The sequence below is a fragment of the Candoia aspera genome, chromosome 1, assembly GCF_035149785.1.
Source record: "Candoia aspera isolate rCanAsp1 chromosome 1, rCanAsp1.hap2, whole genome shotgun sequence".
In the NCBI taxonomy this organism is placed as follows: Eukaryota; Metazoa; Chordata; class Lepidosauria; order Squamata; family Boidae; genus Candoia; species Candoia aspera.
This window is the reverse complement of record NC_086153.1, coordinates 22,556,427-22,579,440: the sequence shown is the minus strand read 5'-3', so window position 1 is coordinate 22,579,440 and position 23,014 is coordinate 22,556,427. Positions and strand designations below refer to the sequence as shown.

The 23,014-nt window shown below is 43.9% G+C and overlaps 1 protein-coding gene across 1 annotated transcript; it reads right to left on the bottom strand.

Annotated features, from left to right (window-relative positions):
• Positions 1 to 3,276: 3,276 nt before the first annotated feature.
• CLU (clusterin) lies at positions 3,277 to 22,286 on the bottom strand. Its single transcript, XM_063300299.1, has 8 exons — positions 22,148 to 22,286; positions 17,568 to 17,716; positions 15,435 to 15,602; positions 13,928 to 14,387; positions 12,071 to 12,184; positions 6,732 to 6,955; positions 4,915 to 5,096; positions 3,277 to 3,510 (listed from the first exon to the last, which is right to left on the bottom strand). The coding sequence occupies exons 1-8, from the start codon at positions 22,233 to 22,235 to the stop codon at positions 3,504 to 3,506; spliced, it is 1,392 nt and encodes a 463-aa protein (XP_063156369.1). The 5' UTR covers positions 22,236 to 22,286; the 3' UTR covers positions 3,277 to 3,503.
• Positions 22,287 to 23,014: the final 728 nt, after the last annotated feature.

Genomic DNA, 23,014 nt, shown 5'->3' with positions numbered 1-23,014 from the left:
TTTACAGCAAGGTTCAAGTCCTTCATGATAAAAAAATACTTGATTTTTCATGAGCTAGACTTACTGGCAGTCTTTCTTAAGTTTTACTTCCTCCTCTTTAAAACTTAGATTGATAGAAAGATCTGCAGCTTTGCACAAACATTTTCATAATCTAACCTTTATGTTAGTCTGCTGCTGAGCTTTTTAATTCTGCAGGTATAGAGTTCTCTTAATGGTTGCTAGATATCTTACAATTGGGAAAGGGCAGAACTACGGCTTGCTTGAGTTCCATCTGAGGTAAGAATAAAAACACAGGTAGGTGAGCTATTTAGCCAGGCTGCAAAGATGAAGTGGGCCCCTCATTTTAGAGAAAAATAATGATGTTGGCACCTATCTGACATATCAAAGATACTTAAAAAAATAAATGGGAAGCTAGTATGCTGCAAAGCAAAATACCAGTGACAGTATAATTCTAATTTACAATAATTTATTTCACAAAGGTACATAAGCATTAAACTTGGAGTGACTGCAACCTTGTTTGGGCTCCGAACCTATGCAGTGCCAGGCCTGGTTAATACTTGGACAGGGGACTAGCAGAATATCTCAGTGCTGTAATCGCCACTGTGAATTCAAACAGAATCATGCAAGAAGGCACTGACAAGTCACTGCAGTATTGTAGCTAAGAAGACTACGTGGGTATGTCATGAAGTCACCAGAAGTTGAGCACAATTCAAAATTTTGACTTCTCAGAAACGTATCTTTAATGCTGCTCCCCATATCCTAGCAATGAAACCAAGATCTGGAATGTGTCCTTTGAAGCACATGCAAAGATTTCTGAGTTAAGAGGGTGCACTGATTTTCCTGCTGCTGTTTTCCTATGTATGAAAAAAAAAAATCTGATAATTTTCTGAAGCAAAATTAAAAGCCCCCTCATGATTTTGGGGGTGCTTCAGCTGCTAAGCTCACTTTCCATTTCAGGATGTGTTGGAGCACAGCCGTCATCTACAGCCAACCTGACTGATAACTACTTTAGTTAAGAGGACCTCCCTGACCCTCTACAGCTGATATGCCTTACGGTCTAATGGGCTGAGCGTTTTTCTCAGCTGACATTATGTCCTGCCTGTGAGGGCCACCATCTTTCTTCTGCCCCAGTGTCAAATACTTAGAAATCAAGGAGGAATTCTCCTGCAAGCCAAAATAGGTGGTCTTGAAAGACAGGGCCAAGAGCAACCACAGTGTTTGATAGGCCTTTTCTGCATTCTGAAGTGGGTTAAATGTATCTGTAACTAACTTCTTTCTTTCATAGACTTTGTGCACCGAGTCCACATTGACTCCTGGCAACTGCCTGGACCAGTCCCTGCAGTTTTCTTGGCAAGGTTCTCCAAAGTGGTTTGCCATTGCCTCCTTCCTAGGGCTGCAAGAGAATGACTGGCCCAAAGTCACCCAGTTGTCTTTGTGCCTAAGGTGGGGCTAGAACTCACGGTCTTCCAGTTTCTAGCCTGGTGCCTTAACCACTACACCAAACTGGCTGTCCTTTCGTAGACTCTTTCATAGACTAGAGTTCATATAAGGAGTTAACACATTAAGTTGCCTTGGACTAAACCAGAGCATTTCCAGCAAGAGGGTGGTATGAATTTAAGCTGCTCCTTGGCTTTAAAGAGCTCACCCCCATCTTTACCCCTCTTCCCAGCTGCCTCTGTGCAGCTAAGGACCATTGCATAGCAGGTAACTGTGATAACATCTTTTTATGGGCTTATAAACACCTTGCAGTGGAGTTTCATTCCAGTTGTAGAATTAGAGAACTTGGAACAATTCTCTCCAGTGCACAATTCAGTGGCTTCTTAAAACCCATCAGATTTATACTTTAGCAGACTATATCCTGTTTCATCTATTGGGTGAGATGCTACACAGAGCTTCCTTCCTACGTGGCTGGAGGGAAGGAAATGAGGGAAATTAAATGCAGAAAGTACAGGGCAGTAGCATTTGAGTTACCCACAATGTCCATGCCTGGAACAGTTGCTGACAATAAACAGTGTGACACTGGGTGAGCCAATTACCACTTGTAGTCAGTGCAAAAGAAAAAAAAATCTGACTCATTCAAACCTCTTGATTAATTGTAATTCAGTGGTAACTGTTATTGTTGACAACCTACCTCGTTTCTCACAAAAATTCTTCCAAGTGCAGGACACTCAACACAAACAGCTTTTTCTGGAGGCTATTTACAGATCCACCTACATATAATCATAGAAACTGGCAGCAAGAACAGGAGGAAAGAACATGCATATGTGCCTGCATCAGAAGTTGTGATGTCATTACATAATTGTGCCTTTTGTGTGATGTCACATACATTTTGATATCACTATGGCTTGCCAAAGACCCCTACATGATGAGCACCCACTGGAGTTGCAGGAACCGATGAAAAGAGCTCCCCGGGGTTCCACCAAAATGACTGCAGGCATCCCTGTGCTCACGTGGGTTTCTGTTAGAGAATTCCTCAAAGACCCTGTAATGCTACCGAGCTTTGAACTACGTGGCCATGATGAAGCTAGTAGGTGTGTTTTGATGGCAGGGCTAGGATAACAACAAGGGGAAGGAAGGAATACTGGTTATCATCTTTAAAGCCCCACATGGCTTGGGGCCTGGTTAGTTGAAGGACCGCCTTTTCCCAGTGACATCGACCCAGCCCACCAGAGCGGGGAGGCAGGGTATGTTACGGGTCCTTTCTATGAGGGAAGTTCATCTACTGGGACCACGAAAAAGGGCCTTCTCCATAGTGGCTCCCTCCCTGTGGAACATCATTCCCCTGGAAATGAGATTGGCCCCCACCTTGATGCTTTCCCAAAAGGCCCTACAGACGTGGTTCCGTCAGCAGGCCCGGGGAGCCCGGGTTGAGATGGAGCCGATCAAGTGGCAGATTTGATTGTGTCGTAGCCGCCACGGGGGGTGGGGGCTTTTTATATTGTGGATTTTAATTTTGTAAGCCACCCGGAGTCCCTGTGTGAGAGTTGGGCAGCCATATAAATTTGTTTAATACATACATACATACATACATACATACATACATACATACATAGCTCTGTATTGTGTTCTAGTGTGCATCTCCCAAGTTGCTGTGGGAAAGACAGGGAAGAGGGTTAGCAGATGGTGGGCCTTTGCCTCAGACATCCTGGCCAAGCGTTCACACAGTTCACCCTTGGAACCCGTTGCCCCAGTGCATGAAGCTTCTTGTGCCCTCTTCCCCAAATCCAAGTCCCATTTCTTCTCTCTCACTCAATCCACAAAGCACTTTTTCAAGCATTGGGCCTAGAATCTTTTATTTCATTTTGCGCATCAGTAATGACCCAGCAGCAAAAACAGGGCAGGCGGTACAGTGTAAACTACAAAGGCGGACCGGTGGGGCTTGGTGGGCGATGCTCCCTTGCAGCACTGTGAGAGCACTGAGGCAGAAGGGCGGGAAGGCCGAAGGGGCCATGGCTTCTCTCGCTCTCCCTTGTCATGGCCTGAGTCCCAGGATGCAGGCAGAGTTACTCTCTGTTGGGGAAAAAACAGTGTATGATTCCAGAACCAAAAGTTGTTGCTGAGTGCTAGGACAGTCCGTGGAATAACAGCGTACGCGTGAGAGAAAGAATGATGGGAGACTTATAAAATTATATAGTATATGTATTAAAAATGGCTCCATTATTTATTTTTATTTTTATTTATATATGTCTGTGTGTGTGTGTATTAAAAATGGCTCCATGGTTACCAATCAGTTCAGCAGCGCTCATACAGTACAGGGAGTCCTCAGTTAATGACTGCCCCATTTAGTGACTGTTCAAACTTAACAGTGGCACTGAAAAAGTAACTTTATGACTAGTCCTCAAACTTGTGGTCGTTGCAGCATCCCTGCGGTCACACAGTTGCCATTTGCAAGCTTCACAGCTGGCTTCCGACAAGCAAAGTCAGTGGAAACCAGTAAGTCGCAGTCATGTGATGTTGCGCTTAACAACCACTGGTGATTCGCTTAACAACCACAGCAGAACTAATGTCATAAGTCTGGCACGGTCACATGTACGCTTAACAACCACATTGCTTAGTGACGGAGTTACCCATCCCAACTGCAGTCATTAAATGAGGACTACCTGTATAACACTACAGCCTAGTTGCCACTTAGTATAAATCCACAGTTGCTCCCCAAAACAGTCTTCATTTTGGAGATCTAGAAATATTGTCTCTTTGTCTCACCCCAAATGCACACATATTTAATCTTCATGGGTAAAAAGTCAACCTATTTCTAATTTAACACAAAATCTGCAAGCTGAACATTGAGAAAGAGGAGGCTGGAACTGACCATCTCTTCTTATAGACCCTAATATTATTTTCTTAAATAAAATGGTCTAGAAACATCCTTATCCAAAAAAGTTCCCATGAGCTTCCCATGGACTTCCTTCATATGAATGATGTTTTAGGATACTTCAGCTTTTCATGGCCTCAAGACCTGCAAATGTACTGGGGTTCCAATTTTCAATTGGCCACTGACAGTGAATATTTAAATAAAACTTAAATATGGACAAAAACAATTATGGGAGACTTAAGTTGGTCAATCCTCTCCTCCCTACTTCATCTGTCCCTCACAGAAAATGTGTTTGGCCTTTGGTTACTCATTGCCAAATGTAAGATAAAGCATTAGGAAAAAAATTTGTGGAGCAATGGGTGGCACTTCTTCATTTCTGCTATATTTCCACTAAATATCCCAAGATGGTTCTCTCAAGAAAACAAGCCAATGAACTCTGCTGTTGCAGTCTGAAGTGGTATAGCCCACTTCATATAAGTCCAGCCATAAAGGAAACTGTATTAGAGCAACAAACTTAAATAGATGATGATGTTCTCCATTTAGCTGAACTCAAGAGACTATCCAGTTCCAACCCACAACCAGCTCCCCGGCCCCACACTTACACTTCATTGCCCTTGTAATCGCGCAGGGCCTCCCGGGCCACCAGATCCATGAATCTGTCATCGTTCCTAGTGATATCTCCTGGCACAATCAGGGAGATGGGTTCAGAATCAAAGAGTTGGACAGTCACCTGAGTGTCAGGAGATTTGGATGGGTCTTCTGGATTGGAAGATTTAGCCATCACCTTGAAAGAGGAAGACCAAGCATTAGCAGGGCCTGAACCTATCCAAAAGTCAGTTCTGTTTCTAAAGGAAGAAAGCTTTGATTTCCACCAACCACCCACACCAGCCCATGAACACAAAACAGAACAAGTAGAGGGGTATATAAATCCATTTCCTCTCTTTCTGTTTGAGCAGAATTCATCAGCTTCTTTGGGCGAGCCAGCAATCTTTAAAACTATTGAAACAATCCTGCAATCCAAGATGTCCCTCTCTACACCCCTGCAATAATATAACTTGGTTTCCTTTTATTTGCAACTGGAAAATAATGCCGTTCTTATCTGAGGCTGAATTATGCATGCTAAAGTTTTTGCTTCCTTTTCTATTTATTTATTTAGTTGATTCATTTGTTCATTAAATTTCATGTCTGCATGTCCTCCAAAAGTGGCATACACGGCACATCCTCATCCAATTTTTCCCTAGAATAATATGCCTGCGAGATAAACTGAGAGTGAGTGCTGGGCCCCAAATCATCCAGTGAACCTCATGGCTGAAGGTGGACTTGAACCTATGTCTCTGGGCCTCCATCCAGTGTCTTAAACCACTGGCATGTTTGCCTATGACAGCTGAGCTGCCTCTGTGATGAATAAGGCCATTTGTCCACCCAGCCTGTTCTGTCTACTCTGCTTGAAGCTTCCCTCTCCTGTAACTTTTCCCAGACCTGCTCTCCTGTATCCCTATTTCCATTGGAGTTGCTGAGGAATGAAGCTGGAACTCCTCCATTCAAATCCAGAATTATTGCTCCTCTATAATGTTAACACTATAAAACATGCTGATTCAGGCAGGTAAAATCTGCCCATCCATTACACCTTGGCCAAGGATGTATACTGAGAATGCCCCAAGGGGTTAGAGGGGAGGATGCTCAGAAGCAAGCCTTCTCAGCAGCAGTCCCCATTCTGGAATAACCTGCCCCCAATCTGTCATGAGTAAGGATGGCGAGCAGGGGGCTCCCATCCAGACTGTCAAGCGCATGCGTAGCACTGAGGAACTGTTCAGCCATTCAAAGAGACACAGATCGGGACCGCCTTAACCCTTGGGGGTTATATGTCTGGGTTTTCCCCACGCTTCTTCAGTTTGTTAGGATTCCTGTTAAGTACCAGCAATAAATATTAGAGACCAGTTCCTTGTCTCAGTGTGTTTCCTGGTTGTTAGGACACAATCCCTGGGATTAGGATGGCCTCCTCCCTGCTGTCATTTTGGAAGGCAATGAAAACTATTCTCTTCCAGCAAACCTTCAAGGTAGAAGAAGCTATCATCTAATGGGAGGCAACCGCTTAGAGGGGGAGAGTTGGAGGATCTATGGATTTCTGATACTAACCGAGTGATGTTTTTACCATGCTATTGGAAGCTGCCTAGAATCAGCAAATAGGCATCATATCAATGTATGTAATAGCTAAACAAACATACTTAAAACAGGCAGGTTGAAGACTTAGTGGCTATGTTCACACAATATGTTAACTTTAGTTAAAATGTTTGTAGCTTAGTTTGTGTGCACCCAGCTATTTGGCTACTTTATGATTTAATGGACCTTGTAAAACCAGTAAAAGGGCTAATTCGGTAATCAAATTAAGCAAGTGAGGCAAATGCAGTCAATAACTGACCGTGATAACCTTCAGAAGACTGTCATTCCGAGTGGCGTTGGCTAGCTGAGATACCCAACCAAACTGCCGGTTGAGCTGATCCAGGATAGCGGTGGTGTTGAGCATTTCTTCCTGGAACGCCTTGAGGATTTCATCGTATCTACGGGTAAATCGTTCGGCCAATCGCAGAGCATCTTCAAAGCGTTCCTTGTATTTCCCCTGATCTGGGTCCATCTGGGAGCAATCTGTATGGAGTTGGAAGAAGGTAGAGAACAAAAGGGATCACAAATCCAACTAAGAGAAAAGTGAAGACTTCCTCGTGTGACATTATGGACAGGCCACATAGGGGTTTTTTTCTGCAACGGTATAGAGGTGGTTTTGCCACTGCCTTCTTCCACGATGTTCCTTTGACTTCTCAGTTCTGGGATCTCCAGGTGATCTGCCATCCAAGGGCAAAGCAGGCCTGATCTGGCTTAGCTTTTTAAGGTCAGTCAACATGGCTATGTGCTTCCCCTGCTGTGACATAGACCAAAGCCTATCCTTGCAGACCTGTCAGAAAACACTCTCATTTTTCGATGCCAGAGCCAAAAGTCCAACCAAGAACTAAAGTGCCCCAATCCTCAGCAGAGTACCCCAAACCCATTGCAGCTCCCGACTCTAATGGACAGATGGATGGACGGAAGGATCCTTCCTTCCACAGCTCTACCTAATGCCGGTGTTACTTAAACTGTGTCCCTGGCCCCAATATTTCTGTGTCTGTATGCACACATTTGTCGTCTAAAATCAGGCATCAATGGCATTCAAATGCTGTATCCATTGCGAACACTTCATGAAGTCATTATAAATCTATTTTCAACTACAAGCTAATAAATCTAGTTTGGGTATATCTTAAAAAATGGCATCATCATAATAGAAAAGCTCTATTCACACTCTATATTTAACTAAATCAGTTACAAACCAGGTAGCTGTATTCATATTAAATTTTGTTCATTTTAAGTCTGGTTAATTTTCATGTCATTTAGCATATTGTCATGAGTAAGGATGGCGAGCAGGGGGCTCCCACCCAGACTGTCAAGCGCATGCGTAGCACTGAGGAACTGTTCAGCCATTCAAAGAGACACAGATCGGGACCGCCTTAACCTTTGGGGTTTATATGGCTGGGTTTTTCCCACGCTTCCTCAGTTTGTTAGGATTCTTGTTTAGTACTAGTAATAAATATTAGAGACCAAGTCATTGTCTCAGCTTCAGCAAAGGATCGTTACCTTGTCGTGGTGCTGGAGCTTGAGCACCTCAATGATGCCATGAGCTAAACCGTGAAGGGCCACCCAAGACGGGAAGGTCATGACAGAGAGGTCAGACTAAATGCGATCCCTGGGGAAGGTAATGGCAACCCACCTCAGTATTCTTGCCGTGAAAACTAAATGGATCAGTACAACCAGAGATATGTCGGTATACCATCGGAAGATGAGACCCCCAGGTCGGAAGATGGTCAAAATGCTACTGGGGAGGAACAGAGGATGAGCTCAACTAGCCCCAGACGTGATGACGCAGCTAGCTCAAAGCCGAAAGGACGGCTAGCGGCCGACGGTGCTGGTGGTGAACGGCGAATCCGATGTTCTAAGGATCAACACACCATCGGAACCTGGAATGTAAGATCTATGAGCCAGGGCAAATTGGATGTGGTTATTGGTGAGATGTCAAGATTAAAGATAGACATTTTGGGCGTCAGTGAACTGAAATGGACTGGAATGGGCCACTTCACATCAAATGACCACCAGATCTACTACTGCGGACAAGAGGACCACAGAAGAAATGGAGTAGCCTTCATAATTAATAGTAAAGTGGCTAAAGCAGTGCTCGGATACAACCCAAAAAACGACAGAATGATCTCAATTCGAATTCAGGGCAAGCCATCTAACATCACAGTGATCCAAATATACGCCCCAACCACAAATGCTGAAGAAGCTGAAGTAGAGCAGTTCTATGAGGATCTGCAGCACCTACTGGACAACACGCCTAAAAGAGATGTTATTTTCATCACAGGAGACTGGAATGCTAAGGTGGGCAGTCAAATGACACCTCGAATTACAGGTAAGTATGGCCTGGGAGAACAAAACGAAGCAGGACGCAGGCTGATAGAATTTTGCCAAGACAATTCACTCTGCATAACAAACACTCTCTTCCAACAACCTAAGAGACGGCTTTATACATGGACTTCACCAGATGGACAACACCGAAATCAGATTGATTACATCCTTTGCAGCCAAAGGTGGCGGACATCTGTACAGTCGGTAAAAACAAGGCCTGGAGCTGACTGTAGTTCAGATCACGAACTTCTTCTTGCACAATTTAGGATCAGACTAAAGAGATTAGGGAAGACCCACAGATCAGCTAGATATGAGCTCACTAATATTCCTAAGGAATATGCAGTGGAGGTGAAGAATAGATTTAAGGGACTGGACTTAGTAGATAGGGTCCCGGAAGAACTCTGGACAGAAGTTGGCAGCATTGTTCAGGAGGCGGCAACAAAATACATCCCAAAGAAAGAGAAAACCAAGAAGGCAAAATGGCTGTCTGCTGAGACACTAGAAGTAGCCCAAGAAAGAAGGAAAGCAAAAGGCAACAGTGATAGGGGGAGATATGCCCAATTAAATGCAAAATTCCAGAGGTTAGCCAGAAGAGATAAGGAATTATTTTTAAACAAGCAATGCGCAGAAGTGGAAGAAGACAATAGAATAGGAAGGACAAGAGACCTCTTCCAGAAAATTAGAAACATTGGAGGTAAATTCCAGGCAAAAATGGGTATGATCAAAAACAAAGATGGCAAGGACCTAACAGAAGAAGAAGAGATCAAGAAAAGGTGGCAAGAATATACGGAAGACCTGTATAGGAAGGATAACAATATCGGGGATAGCTTTGACAGTGTGGTCGGTGAGCTAGAGCCAGACATCCTGAAGAGTGAGGTTGAGTGGGCCTTAAGAAGCATTGCTAATAACAAGGCAACAGGAGACGACGGCATCCCAGCTGAACTGTTCAAAATCTTGCAAGATGATGCTGTCAAGGTAATGCATGCTATATGCCAGCAAATTTGGAAAACACAAGAATGGCCATCAGACTGGAAAAAATCAACTTATATCCCCATACCAAAAAAGGGAAACACTAAAGAATGTTCAAACTATCGAACAGTGGCACTCATTTCACATGCCAGTAAGGTAATGCTCAAGATCCTGCAAGGTAGACTTCAGCAGTTCATGGAGCGAGAATTGCCAGATGTACAAGCTGGGTTTAGAAAAGGCAGAGGAACTAGGGACCAAATTGCCAATATCCGCTGGATAATGGAAAAAGCCAGGGAGTTTCAGAAAAACATCTATTTCTGTTTTATTGACTATTCTAAAGCCTTTGACTGTGTGGACCATAACAAATTGTGGCAAGTCCTTAGTGGTATGGGGATACCAAGTCATCTTGTATGCCTCCTGAAGAATCTGTATAACGACCAAGTAGCAACAGTAAGAACAGACCACGGAACAACAGACTGGTTTAAGATTGGGAAAGGAGTACGGCAGGGCTGTATACTCTCACCCTACCTATTCAACTTGTATGCAGAACACATCATGCGACAAGCTGGCCTTGAGGAATCCAAGGCTGGAGTTAAAATCTCTGGAAGAAACATTAACAATCTCAGATATGCAGATGATACCACTTTGATGGCTGAAAGTGAAGAGGAACTGAGGAGCCTTATGATGAAGGTGAAAGAAGAAAGTGCAAAAGCTGGTTTGCAGCTAAACCTCAAAAAAACCAAGATTATGGCAACCAGCTTGATTGATAACTGGCAAATAGAGGGAGAAAATGTAGAAGCAGTGAAAGACTTTGTATTCCTAGGCGCAAAGATTACTGCAGATGCTGACTGCAGTCAGGAAATCAGAAGACGCTTAATCCTTGGAAGAAGAGCAATGACAAATCTCGATAAAATAGTTAAGAGCAGAGACATCACACTGACAACAAAGGCCCGCATAGTTAAAGCAATGGTGTTCCCTGTAGTAACATATGGCTGCGAGAGCTGGACCATAAGGAAGGCTGAGCGAAGGAAGATCAATGCTTTTGAACTGTGGTGTTGGAGGAAAATTCTGAGAGTGCCTTGGACTGCAAGAAGATCCAACCAGTCCATCCTCCAGGAAATCAAGCCAGACTGCTCACTTGAGGGAATGATATTAAAGGCAAAACTGAAATACTTTGGCCACATAATGAGAAGACAGGACACCCTGGAGAAGATGCTGATGCTAGGGAGAGTGGAAGGCAAAAGGAAGAGGGGCCGACCAAGGGCAAGATGGATGGATGATATTCTAGAGGTGACGGACTCGTCCCTGGGGGAGCTGGGGGTGTTGACGACCGACAGGAAGCTCTGGCGTGGGCTGGTCCATGAAGTCACGAAGAGTCGGAAGCGACTAAACGAATAAACAACAACATTGTCTCAGTGTGTTTCCTGGTAGTCAGGACACATATTGTGTGAATCCACCCCATTTAGTTAGTTTACAATTCAGGGTATTCCACAAATCCAGGGTATGAATTAATTCAATAACCAGAATACAGGTAGTCCTCGACTTACGACCACAATTGGGACTGGCACTTGTCACTAAGTGAGGCAGTTGTTAAGTGAATCATGCCCAATCTTACAACCTTTTTTGCTGCAGTTGTTAAATGAATCCAGCTTCCCCCATTGACTTTGCTTGTTGGAAGCCAGTTGGGAAGGTTACAAATGGCGATCACATGACCCTGGAATGCTGCAACTGTGATAAGTACATGCCGGTTGCCAAGCACCCAAAATTTGATCATGTGACTGCAGGGATGCTGTAATGGTCGTAAGAACAAGAAGCAGTAATAAGTCACTTTTTTCAGCACCACCTTAACTTCAAATGGTTGCTAAACAAATGGACATAAGTTGAGGACTATCTGTAAGGGTGTTACATGAACACAGCCAAAAAGTCATGTTGGCAAAAGGAAACAAAGTCATTAGCAACCTGTATCTAAGACAAGCTCTTTTTTCAATAGCCTAGAGATGGGTGGGTACCTGCAACATTTTTTACTTTTTTGCAACCCAGCCAAAAACACACTGAAATTCAGTAGCAAGCCTCCAAACATTGGAGATTCTATTTTGTACCAATTTTGTGTGAGAAATTAAAGATACACAAGCCGTAAGATTTGATTTCCACCTAAGTAAAAGGGGCATTGAAAACTATCAGAACTGTTCACAAGAAAATCCTAGCCTTTCCTGTTTTGTACAACAGGTTGCCTTTAATAATTGATCCCGTAAAACCATGGTTGTCAGCTGCAGAACATTTCCATCTTAGCCTCTTACAACTTACCTACAGCCAGGATTGCCTGGCATTTCTCACATTTTTCCTTCATTTTCAGGCAGCCAGCAGAATTGCGACGGATCTCACGGCACACCATTCGGTTGTCATTGTGACCAGGAGTTGCTAACAGAAAGAACGATAAAGGATATCACAACAGACCCCAGTTTTGCCAGATGTATTAAGTCACAAGCTGACATTCTTAATAAAGCCAAGAAATACCTGAGACCTGAAATTTGGAAGCAGCATCACACCATTCACCTTTTAAAATATACCCTTTGGACTGAATTTGGATACTTTTGAGTTCTAGATTATTTTTAGTGCAGGCATTACAGTAGATTTTAAATTCAGGTCCAAGTATCTTTTCAAGCAAGCAAAGGGCAGTTTAGAGCAGTGTTTCTCAACCTCAGCAACTTTAAGATGTGTAGACTTCAAATCCCAGAATTCCCCAGCCAGCCATGTAGACCTGTGGAAGGACCTTAATTCTACAGTTTATATATACCCCAAGTTCACAGCGTTCCTCCACATGTGAGCCATACCCTTCATTTCACAGAGCATGATTTACACATGGGGGCCAACATACACAATTCTCTCTGCTATGTATAAAAATATACACATCATGTAGAACCTGTGGCACAACTGAAAAAAAAGTATTTCTGTTAGTCTCTATATTCCAGGAGTGTCAGGCACTGCCTCAAAAATTCTAGCTGGAATTATCGCTATTTGTTTTGTGGGTTGTTTAAAAAAAGAAAAAGGGGAGAGGACTGCCCTGTGTGTGTACTGCTGGGTACCGTATCCCCTGCTGCTTTGTTCCTATTCACCTTCCATCCTGTGGGTGGGTCTTCCCGGACATATATACTTTTATGCATATATGCATGCACACGCACAGTTAAATTTATGTTACGAGGTTAAAAGTATCAAAAGGCAGATATCTGCAGGCACAATAAGCAGCTTAAAAAATCCCTTCCTTCTACAATGCTTTCTAATCATTTCTGTTCCTCCCTTTACCAGCATTGCTGAAATAGCAAAGTGGTTAAGATCTTTGCTTCGCAGAGCAAAGGTTACTATTTTTCCTCCTGGTATTTTTTAGAATAAGTCTGGGCTTTACTGATCTACCATTTTTCCATTTACCTGAGCATTTGAGATGCTGCAGGCCTGTGGAGGTTCTTGGCAACCCGTTATAGAAACTCCTGCCTCATGTTGCTTCTCAGGTTGCAACAGGTCCATCAAGAGGAAAGAGGCTTGATGGCTTTTCAGTTCCCCCCAGGAAGAAAACCGGAATCATGGAATATTTTTTGTAAACAGCAAGACAAGGATTTGGAGGTGCCCATAATTTATTTTACTTCATTTTAGCATGGAGTGGGGGCATTTTTTGTTGTTGCTATTGCTGCAGAACCTGTGACAGCTCAGGGTAGGGTAGTGATTTTCACACCCTTTCAGCATTTCTGAGTTGGCAGAATGAAGACAATCAAACTGCTCTTGCCAGTCTGAGCAGCAAAAGCAGTGGCGAGGTTAGAGGGACCTTACTTTCCATACTGGAAATTAGGGGGATGGGGAAAGCAAAGTAGAGCCCTTGGTTAATCATTACAAGCAAATTGCCAAATTAGAGTTTGTCACAGAAGACACAGAAAGTGAGCCTAAGGCTATTACCAAACAACGGCTTACCATGAATATGAACCAAGCAAGTATTTCTCCAGCCCTTGGGAATATGCTAGGCACCAGCAGAAATCAGAATCTAGGTCTCCCCTTTTTACGCCCAGTAAAGCTTTTTTTCCCTGTGTATAACTGGAGCAGCTAGGCAGGCAAATACACGTGTCTGAAAGAGCCCCAGTGGCAAGGCTCGATCTGCAGCCCAGAATCTCACCTTACCTGTTGGGAAATGCTCGAAAGAAAACGCAGGGATTCCTTCTAGACCTGGGCGGTCCAAAGCTTTCCGAGCTCCCTCAAAGAGACGTTGGGTCATCTCATAGAACGGTTGGAAAAGCTGGTGGAAATCTTGATGTGGGCGGTAATAGCTGGGGAAGTGGGGGAAGGAGTGCACGTTCCTGGCAATACGGGAATGGGTAAACGGGATACGGATGCTGCGGATGGGGGCCCAGAAGGCATCCTGGAAACCACCAAATGGCGACTGGAAGAAGGGGGACAGCTGCCCATAGGCCTGAGTGCTCTCTTGGAAGAGGTCATCCACACCATCTTCCACCAGACTGTAGCGCTCCTCGAGGTCATCCAGCTTCCGGCCCTGTTCTTCATCCATGTCCATCAAGGAGTCAATGCGCTCCCCATTCACCCAGATGGAGAAGGGGGAAGAGTGGTTCAGGAACTCTTCCAGCTGAAAGAAAAAACACAAAAAGAGCACTCCAGTTGGAAGCCTGCTGGCTACTGTAATTGGGTAAGAAACAGTTCAGTGCCCAGAAAAGGAGTATGGTAATAATTCACAAGCTAACCAAGAGGGAAGCACTGCCAGAACTATCTGTAAAGCTTCCACAGGTCATAACACCATGCCCTTAAGCCCAGAGACATCCATGATTCCATCCTATTCACCCTACCATTTGTTATCCATTCATTTCCAGAATCAATTTAAGTTGACCTTTAAAATTCTAGATCAGCATTCCTTAAGCTGGTGCCCAAAGTTCTATTATCCCAAAGCAGTACAATTAGTGGGAATTGTAATGCAACCCCCCAGCCCCCCAACAGGATCAGGTTGGATAAAGCTTAACTCAGATAATTTAAGAGAGTCCTCCTCCTGCCTGTTTCTCTCCTGTGCATTCAGCTCAGTACTTGATGATCTGATCCATAGCCCCCTGCCAACAAAGGGAATGAAGAATGTGGCTTTGCAATCACTTCAGAATGTGATCAGGTTCATTCAGGAGAATTTGGAGAGCGGAGAAGCTGAGTCTGTGCCATTATTTGAGAGGGGAAACAGTTTATTTGATCTAGAGGTGTTTTGTTTCCTATTCAGCTGGTTGTACAATTGCTTTGATGGTTGTATACTTTGGCTCTTGCCAGTGTCCCCTTTGTGGCCTAAGTACCCATAGAGCAGGGGGTGTCAAACTTCTTTACATTTTGGATGATCTTGAGATCTTTTAAGGCATGTATTTCACTCCTTAAAAACCCTGAACTCCAACCTCCCAAACAGACTTAATATTTGCCTTATGTGGAGTGCAGTCTTGAACGTGGTGTGGCCCTTCAGTCAAGAGAAGTTGCATACCTCCCTGTGAGTCTCACTTACCGAGATTTTAATTTTGTATCCTGTGACACTCAGCCATAAGGTTCAGCCCAATTAGCACCTTGAGGGTTTCAAGGCTCACCTGAATCCCCAAAATGCAGTTACCCAGAAGTTCAAGGCCAAGCAAGCCACATCATATGGCTCACTCACCTGCCTGCCAACCAGCCCAGCACCGCTGTGGCACGTCCGGGTATAAAACTTCATGCAGGTCTGCTTCAGGCACGGCTTGCATTCCTCCCAGAGGGCCAACATAGTGTCATTGCACACTTCCTGTTCATTCAGTTGCTTCTCCATATCCTTCGCCAGGAGAAGAGCCTCCTGCAGAGGGAACAGGGTCATTGGGCCTTTCCAAAAGGGCCAACAAGCAAGACAAAAAGAACTAAAGCTGGAATGGAAGGCAGCGGAAAAGGAAGAAAGGCCAAGACATTAAGAGCAGATGGAAGGAGCAGGTGAGTTTCTTCAGTTAAAAGAGTTAGGTGCAAGGCTCAAGGTGCTTAGAGAAAAAAAATCCTAACTCCTTGGAGCATTTGCACCCTGCCACATATGCTTTTGGAGACACAGTATATAAGAGAAGCGCCAGAGCAAGTAGGCAGCGGAGAGGGGGTTATCTTTGAGGGTCCACAGGAGATGCTGATGGTGAGAGGAGCAGAGGACCAAGAGGATCCATGAGCACAGAGCCAGGGAAGGATTGGGGGACAGTGCAGTGAACCAGTGAGGATTCCACGAGAAACAACTGGGAGAAGACACTGTCTTGGCAGAACCAAGTCAACACCAGGAGAAGACGACCATGGAACAAGGCAGCCTCGGACGGAATGCCACTGCAGAGCTCAGGTCAAGCGCTGGGGAAGGCTTTGCATGAGGGTTTGGGATAGAAGGGAACTCTCAGTGTGTTCTCTTCTTCTCCACTCCACCCCACCCCACCCCTTTGGGTACTGCAAGGCTTGTCCCTGTTGGAAGGGAAAGCAAGGCAGAAGTTAGCATTCCAAAACATGCAATTAGATAAACAGAGGAGGTGAAAGTGCACACACCTGAAACTTTTTGATAAGAGGCTTGATAAATGCATGCAAGATTGTTTTCTTAAGTTAAGCTTATTCACCTGTGTGCTCATTTAGGCTAAAATCAAGACACTGTATATCAGTGTTTCTCAACCGTGGTAACTTTAAGATATGTGGATTTCAACTCCCAGAATTCCCCAGCCAGAATTCCCCAGCCAGCAGGTCTGGGAGTTGAAGTCCACATATCTTAAAGTTGCCAAGGTTGAGAAACACTGCTGTATATGAAACCAACAGCAGTATTTTACTGTAATCCATTGTAAATAGTGATGTTTAATTAACATCCTGGCCTCATGTGTGTCTGGCCAGGTCCCTATTCTTATCCGCCCTCTGACAAGCCCTCACAAGAGCTCTATTCAAGTGTTTTAAGTATAAGCAACAGGGGAAGAGGGACACCTTATGGAACTCTGCTTCCAATGTCAAGCACACAAAGCAGTCCCTCCCCCTGGCATCCATATACTGGCTGGGCTCACACAATGCACTTAACAAGGTTGTTTAAAGACTTTTCAACTTTTTCAATGTAACATGCTAAACTTGGTTAGCTTTTTGTGGTTACCTTTGGAGTGCCATGTGAACCAAGCCCATTTGGCTAGTTGATATTTCAATGTAGTGTACATACTCAGAAAACAGGTTAAATCAAGTTAAATGTGTTGTGTGTGAACACAGCCCCACTGTGTAAACAATGAATGCACAAGCAAAGGGGAAGAAACTACTTGGTGCACACTACGTCAGAGGGTGGGGCTAGCTGCATAGCCTCCCCACTACCACTTTTTCTTATAAGCATGATGGCTCAAGAGCAGTGTTTCTCAACCTTGGCAACTTTAAGATGTGTGGCCTTCCTGGCTGGGAATTCTGGGAGTTGAAGTCCACACATCTTAAAGTTGCCAAGGTTGAGAAACACTGCTCAAGAGGGTTGTCTAATCGTTCCCAGCTTGGTGCCCACCAGATAACTGTAGCTCCAGCTTAAATTGCAGTCATCCCCTGGGGACAGTCGGCTGGAGAAGGCTGAGCTAGTCACTTCAGGCATAGCAAAAGTGCTACTCCACACTGAAAAATGTATCCAAAGCCTATGGGAGTTGCAAGCTAGTAGGTCATGGACAAGAACTTGAGACTCTAGGTTAGGCTGGTGAGAAGAAGAAACTCCCTTGCCCCTTTTTGAATAGTAAAGACACAAGACTTTCAGTCCAACTGAGGGAATCACGGATCACAGAAAGCCCTGATGCCCACAGACCTCCTTCTTCTTCTTTATGTCTTCCAAGTTATTCAAGATATCCTGGTGGTCATTGCTCGTCTGCTCCATCAGTAGCTTCATTTGTCGGACTCCATTGATGGCATTCTCCAGCTCTTTGTCAATGTACTGGCTTCCTTTTGCAGACATTTCTGTGGGAGGGAAAAGAAAAGAGTTGGAAGGACAGATCAGCACCATTCTGATATGCTCTTTCATGGTGCACAGTATTCTTACATAGAAGGAACTTTTCAGGTACTTTTTAAAATAAAATGGAGAACATTTCATAGAAACCATGAGCTTACCAGGGAAAGTGGTTCTTTACAGCCCTTCGTTCCTGGGTGACTCAAGCCTGGAGAAAGCATGGACTTTTAAATCTACCTATAAGGGAATGTATGTTACCCAACAATTTACATACGTAACCTGTACGTTGCACTGAATCTCTGATATGACCCATGTACTATAAGCAAATAGGGACGCGGTGGCGCTGCGGGTTAAACTGCTGAGCTGCTGAGCTTGCCGATCAGAAGGTCGGCAGTTCAAATCCGCGTGGCGGGGTGAGCTCCCGTTGCTAGTCCCAGCTCCTGCCAACCTAGCAGTTCAAAAACATGCCAATGTGAGTAGATTAATAGGTACCGCTTCGGCGGGCAGGTAACAGCGTTCCGTTTGGTCATGCCGGCCACATGACCACGGAAGTGTCTACGGACAAACGCCGGCTCTTCGGCTTTGAAACAGAGATGAGCACCGCCCCCTAGAGTCGGACACGACTGGACTTAATGTCAAAAGAAACCTTTACCTTTTACTACTATAAGCAAACTCCATATTAAAATGCAATGTACACGAGCCAGGACCATCCATATCTAACAAAGAGGGATAGGTAGGGTCTGGGGTATCTCTAGTTCGCAGTTCAAGGAAGAGAGGGAAATGTAGCAAGTTCACAGGAAGACCGTCAAGATGGCAAAGGGTTTAGAAACCAAGCCCTATGAGGATTAAAACGTCGGTATGGTTAGCCTACAGAAAAGACAACTGAGGGGAGATATGATAGCAGTCTTTAAATACCCAAAGGGTTGTCAAAGAGAAGAAAGAGTGGGCTTATTTTCTTTGACTCAAGAGGGCAGGACCAGAACAAGCAAGCAGATTCACACTAGTTCTCAGGAGGAGCTTTCTTACTGCAGGGCTAACAGTCTGGATATTAAGAATCCAGACTGTTAGCCCTGCAGTAACAGGGCTGAAATATTTCTTATTATATCCAGACTGAAATATGTCTTATTCTCTTCTGCCCTGGAGCATTTGCTCTCATGGTTTCCCTCATGGGAAAATTGCTTGAAAATTCCCCGCAGAAATTCCAGAATTTGTTCTCCAACAAGCCAAACAAGAATTTGACATTTCAATATCATTTCCCTTCCCCAAGGAAAAAATAATTCCAGACAGATGAGGGAGGCAGATACACCGTTCTGATACATGGTGTTGGAGGTAACCTACAGAAATCTGTCCTATTTTGATTGTTTGCAAATCAGACATCATTGTTTTGGGGAACTATATTGAAAATTCATTCCAGAAATATCACAGCTGGAGTAGCCTTCCCCGAAGTGGTGCCCTCCAGATCCATTGCCACTGCAACTCCCAGAATCCACAGCAATCATGATCAAAAGCATTGTTCTTCTTTGCTTCTCTCCCTTCAACTCATTGATTAGACAAACATTTATTACAGCGCCAGGGACAAGAGAAGTCATTGTTCCTTTCTATTTTGCATTGGTCAGATTGCACTTAGAATATTGGATCTAGTTCTGGGCAACTCATTTTAGGAGGGGCTTTGACAAACTGGAGTACATCCAAAGGACAACAACCAAATTAAAAGGAGTCTGGGAAGAGAAATGTATGAGGTATGGTTGGAGGTAGTAGATATATATTTTATTTGTTTATTTTCTATCTATTATTTTTATAAACTCAAGGTGGCAAACATACCTATTACTCCTTTCTCCTCCTATTTTCCCCACAACAACATCCCTGTGAGGTGAGTTGGGCTGAGAGAGAGTGACTGGCCCAAGGTCACCCAGCCAGCTTTCACGCCTAAGGCAGGACTAGAACTCACAGTCTCCTGGTTTCTGAATAAGCAAAGACTGTATGAGATAGGATAGCTGTCTTTAGTAATGTGCAAGATCTGTAGTATCTTTTATCATGTAGAAGACAGGGAACAATTCTTCAGAGATGTTCCAGAAGACATGGCAAGAAACAATGGATTTAAATACATGGAAGCAAATTTTGCCTGGACATCAGGAAAAAAAGTCCTAATGGTAGATATGTTCAATCATGGAAAAGACAGCTTCAGGAAGTGGTGGACTCTCCTTCACTGGATGTTGGAGCAGAGTTGATTCCTGCACTGAACAGCAGACTGCACTAGATGATCTTTAAGGTCCCTTCTGACCCCTCCATTCTACAATTCTATGAATAAGGCTTTTGTCTCTTTTTTCTCCCCTTTCCACCACAACAGTGCTGAGGAATGACTTCGTGCTGCATTATTAGAAAATGTATTACTTCTATCTTTTTAAATTGCCCAACAATAAGCAATGAAAGACAAGTGAACAGCCTTCTGTCATCTGAGAACACAGAATGATACCCAGATCTTCCACACACGATCCTGCCAGACGGTGCAAGCTAGAGACTGAGAAAATGGAGAACATTTCAAATTAAGAGATTACAGAGAAATGGAAGAAGTTTCAAGGGACCCTTCAGAGTTGGAGCAGAGGAGCAGCCAGGCCTTGGACATTGGTTACCAACTGGTATGGGACAGCTTTCTGGCAGGAAGCATTAAGTATGCCCCTGACCAAATGTAGCAAGAGAAAGTAGAAGCATGGGAAAAATAGAAAAGCACAAAATCAGTATTTCCACTTGCTCATCTGGAAAATGAATGGACTATACTGATGCACATTTCTTCTTCCCTTTTTTCTCATTCTTACAGGATATGAGTTATAATAAACACATTATTCCTCTGCCTGTTTTCTTGAGCCCCACCACAGAGAAACAACCACAGCTTTCCACAAACACCAGCCCTATATCCTTTCAATTGTTTTACACTGATCAGCTTATAGAGAGAGAGGCCCACAAGGTCGAAAGAGTTAAGGAGGGATTTGCTTCTGGATTTCCCAAAAGGTTGATAATCCACACCAGCCTTCCCCAACCTAGTGCCCTCCAGATACATCAGACTACAACTTCCATCACCCCAGCCAACAGCCATGCCAGATGGCACTGTTACATGAGAAATCCATGCTAGTTAAAAAACAGCTCTGGATCTCCACATCCCACAAGATAGCAGTGTTCAAGGGCTGAGCCCAATTCTTCTCTGCTCAGCTACAGGTATATTTAAAGATGTAGAAAAATAAGTTCTTTGTCTGAAATTCATCAAACCCATCTAGTGCATGGGCCTAAAAGGTGCCTTTATACTTTGTTTAGCTCCTCTCATACAAACTGCTGGGACTTTTATTTTAATTTTTTTGCCTACAACAGACATTGGCATGACCTAAGTAAGGAAATGGATGTGAGCAGAAAGGCGTGGAAGCTCTTTCTTTTTCTCCCCTTTGGCATGGAAAAGAAATGGGAGAATTTGTGTTTCTCCAGGACACCCAACAACTCAGGGCAGGATCATGATTTTTGTTCCTGTTCTCACATTCCAAGGTTGGCAGAAGTGAAGCCCATTGCAGATCATCTTCAAACTGATTTAAGGGGCTGGGCAGGGAGATGGGGAGAGGGGCAATACGGAAGTGCCCACAGAAGAGAATATCAGAAAATTTAACAGGATAAGTCAGAGGGAGAATAGGTCTTTCCACCCACAGTGTTTATACCTCCTCCCCCATCACACATACCTCTCTTCAGAGTCATTGGGAGTTGGGCAGCATATAAATTATTATTAGTATTATTCAACTGTGGCCACTAGATAGCTCCCAATTTTGAAGAACGTGGCCTTAGACACAGACATAAAATTGATACTTTGGCTGTAGCCGCTATATAGCACTGTTTTTTTCTTATCATTCAATGTAAGGCATATTCCTGAGCTAAAAAAAAAAAAAAGCTATTCAAGTTCATTGAATCAGAGCCACCTCTGCTTCTTCCATTTGCTTCTCCTAAACACTCTGGATCTTTCCAAAAGGCATTGCAAACATTTCCTTCCCTCCCTCTGGAGGAACATACTTGTCTGCAAGCCTCTTGCATAATTTAGCAACATGGTCAAAACAACATGACATGACAAGGCAGCATTAACGTCCCCCAAACTAGCCACAAACTGCTGTGAGTCACTCTTCTGGGAAGTGACTTCATGACCCAGCTGGCTGGTTCTGAAATAGTGTCTTTTTAAGTGCTGCCAGCAGTTTTTCTCTTTTTGCAAGTATGGGCCTCCTGTGGTTCACCAGACAGTGTTTTGGCATCTTTTGCAGATGCAGAAATCATATACACAAGAGCCCATTCCAGCACATCCACTAATCCCCCCTCCCCCATTTCTCAAAAAAGCCCACAACTGGCTGCAGTTCAAATCCACAAATTCTTTGCCAACCAGAAAAAAAGCCATCGTTTCTGATTAACAGGCAGGTACTCACGCTGAAGCTCACTAGGAGGAAGGAGACAATGGCCCCCTTGCAAAGAAACCAAGATTCCCAGCAATGACAGCAACAGAGGGGGGATCATTTTCTCAGAAGAAGGAAATCCAGATTCCTGCAAAAAGGAAAAAAAGGAAAAAAAAAATAGGAGAGCCATATTAGTCCATTAAACAACTGAGTTCAAATGCTGTGCACCAGGGAATACACCTCATTGTTTTGATTTTTCTTCTTAAAAGTAGGAACTTGAACTTCTGTATTTCTCCTAGAGAAAGCATTAAAAGCTATACAGCACATGTAAGAGAGATGGGACGTTCTAGCTGCAACACTGAGACTCGAACTCCTTGCCAAAGGCAACTTCTTGTTAATCATCATCAGACAAGTGCTGGAGACCTTCTCGTTCCAATGATTGGCTAGAACACCCTGCAGAGCCCTAGATCTTCCCAACGTTGCATCCCTGACTATTGGCCACACTGGGCGAAGCTGTCAAGAACTGTAATTCAGCAATATCTGGAGGACTACAGAGTCCATGCCCCTTTTGGATAATTTGTTTTAAAAGGAATCTGCTGATTTCAGTTTGCAACTCTGCCAAACCGCCTGTTTGAGTGTCATTTTGTAGTTCAGCTTTGCTGTCTGGGAATGATGGCAGTTGGAAACGATGTCCAACCTATTGAGCAGGATTAGCTGTTTCCTTTTTATCAAGAGTTTTATTTTTCACTTTGAATTCTTAGTGGCTAATGAAGTAGAAATCAATAAATGGACTGTACACAAATGCTGTTTCTTTACTATTCATGAAGTAAGAATGAAGGCCAGAACAGGAAGGCTTGCTCCATACCCAATTACTTCTGTTATCCTTTAGCTTCCAGCATC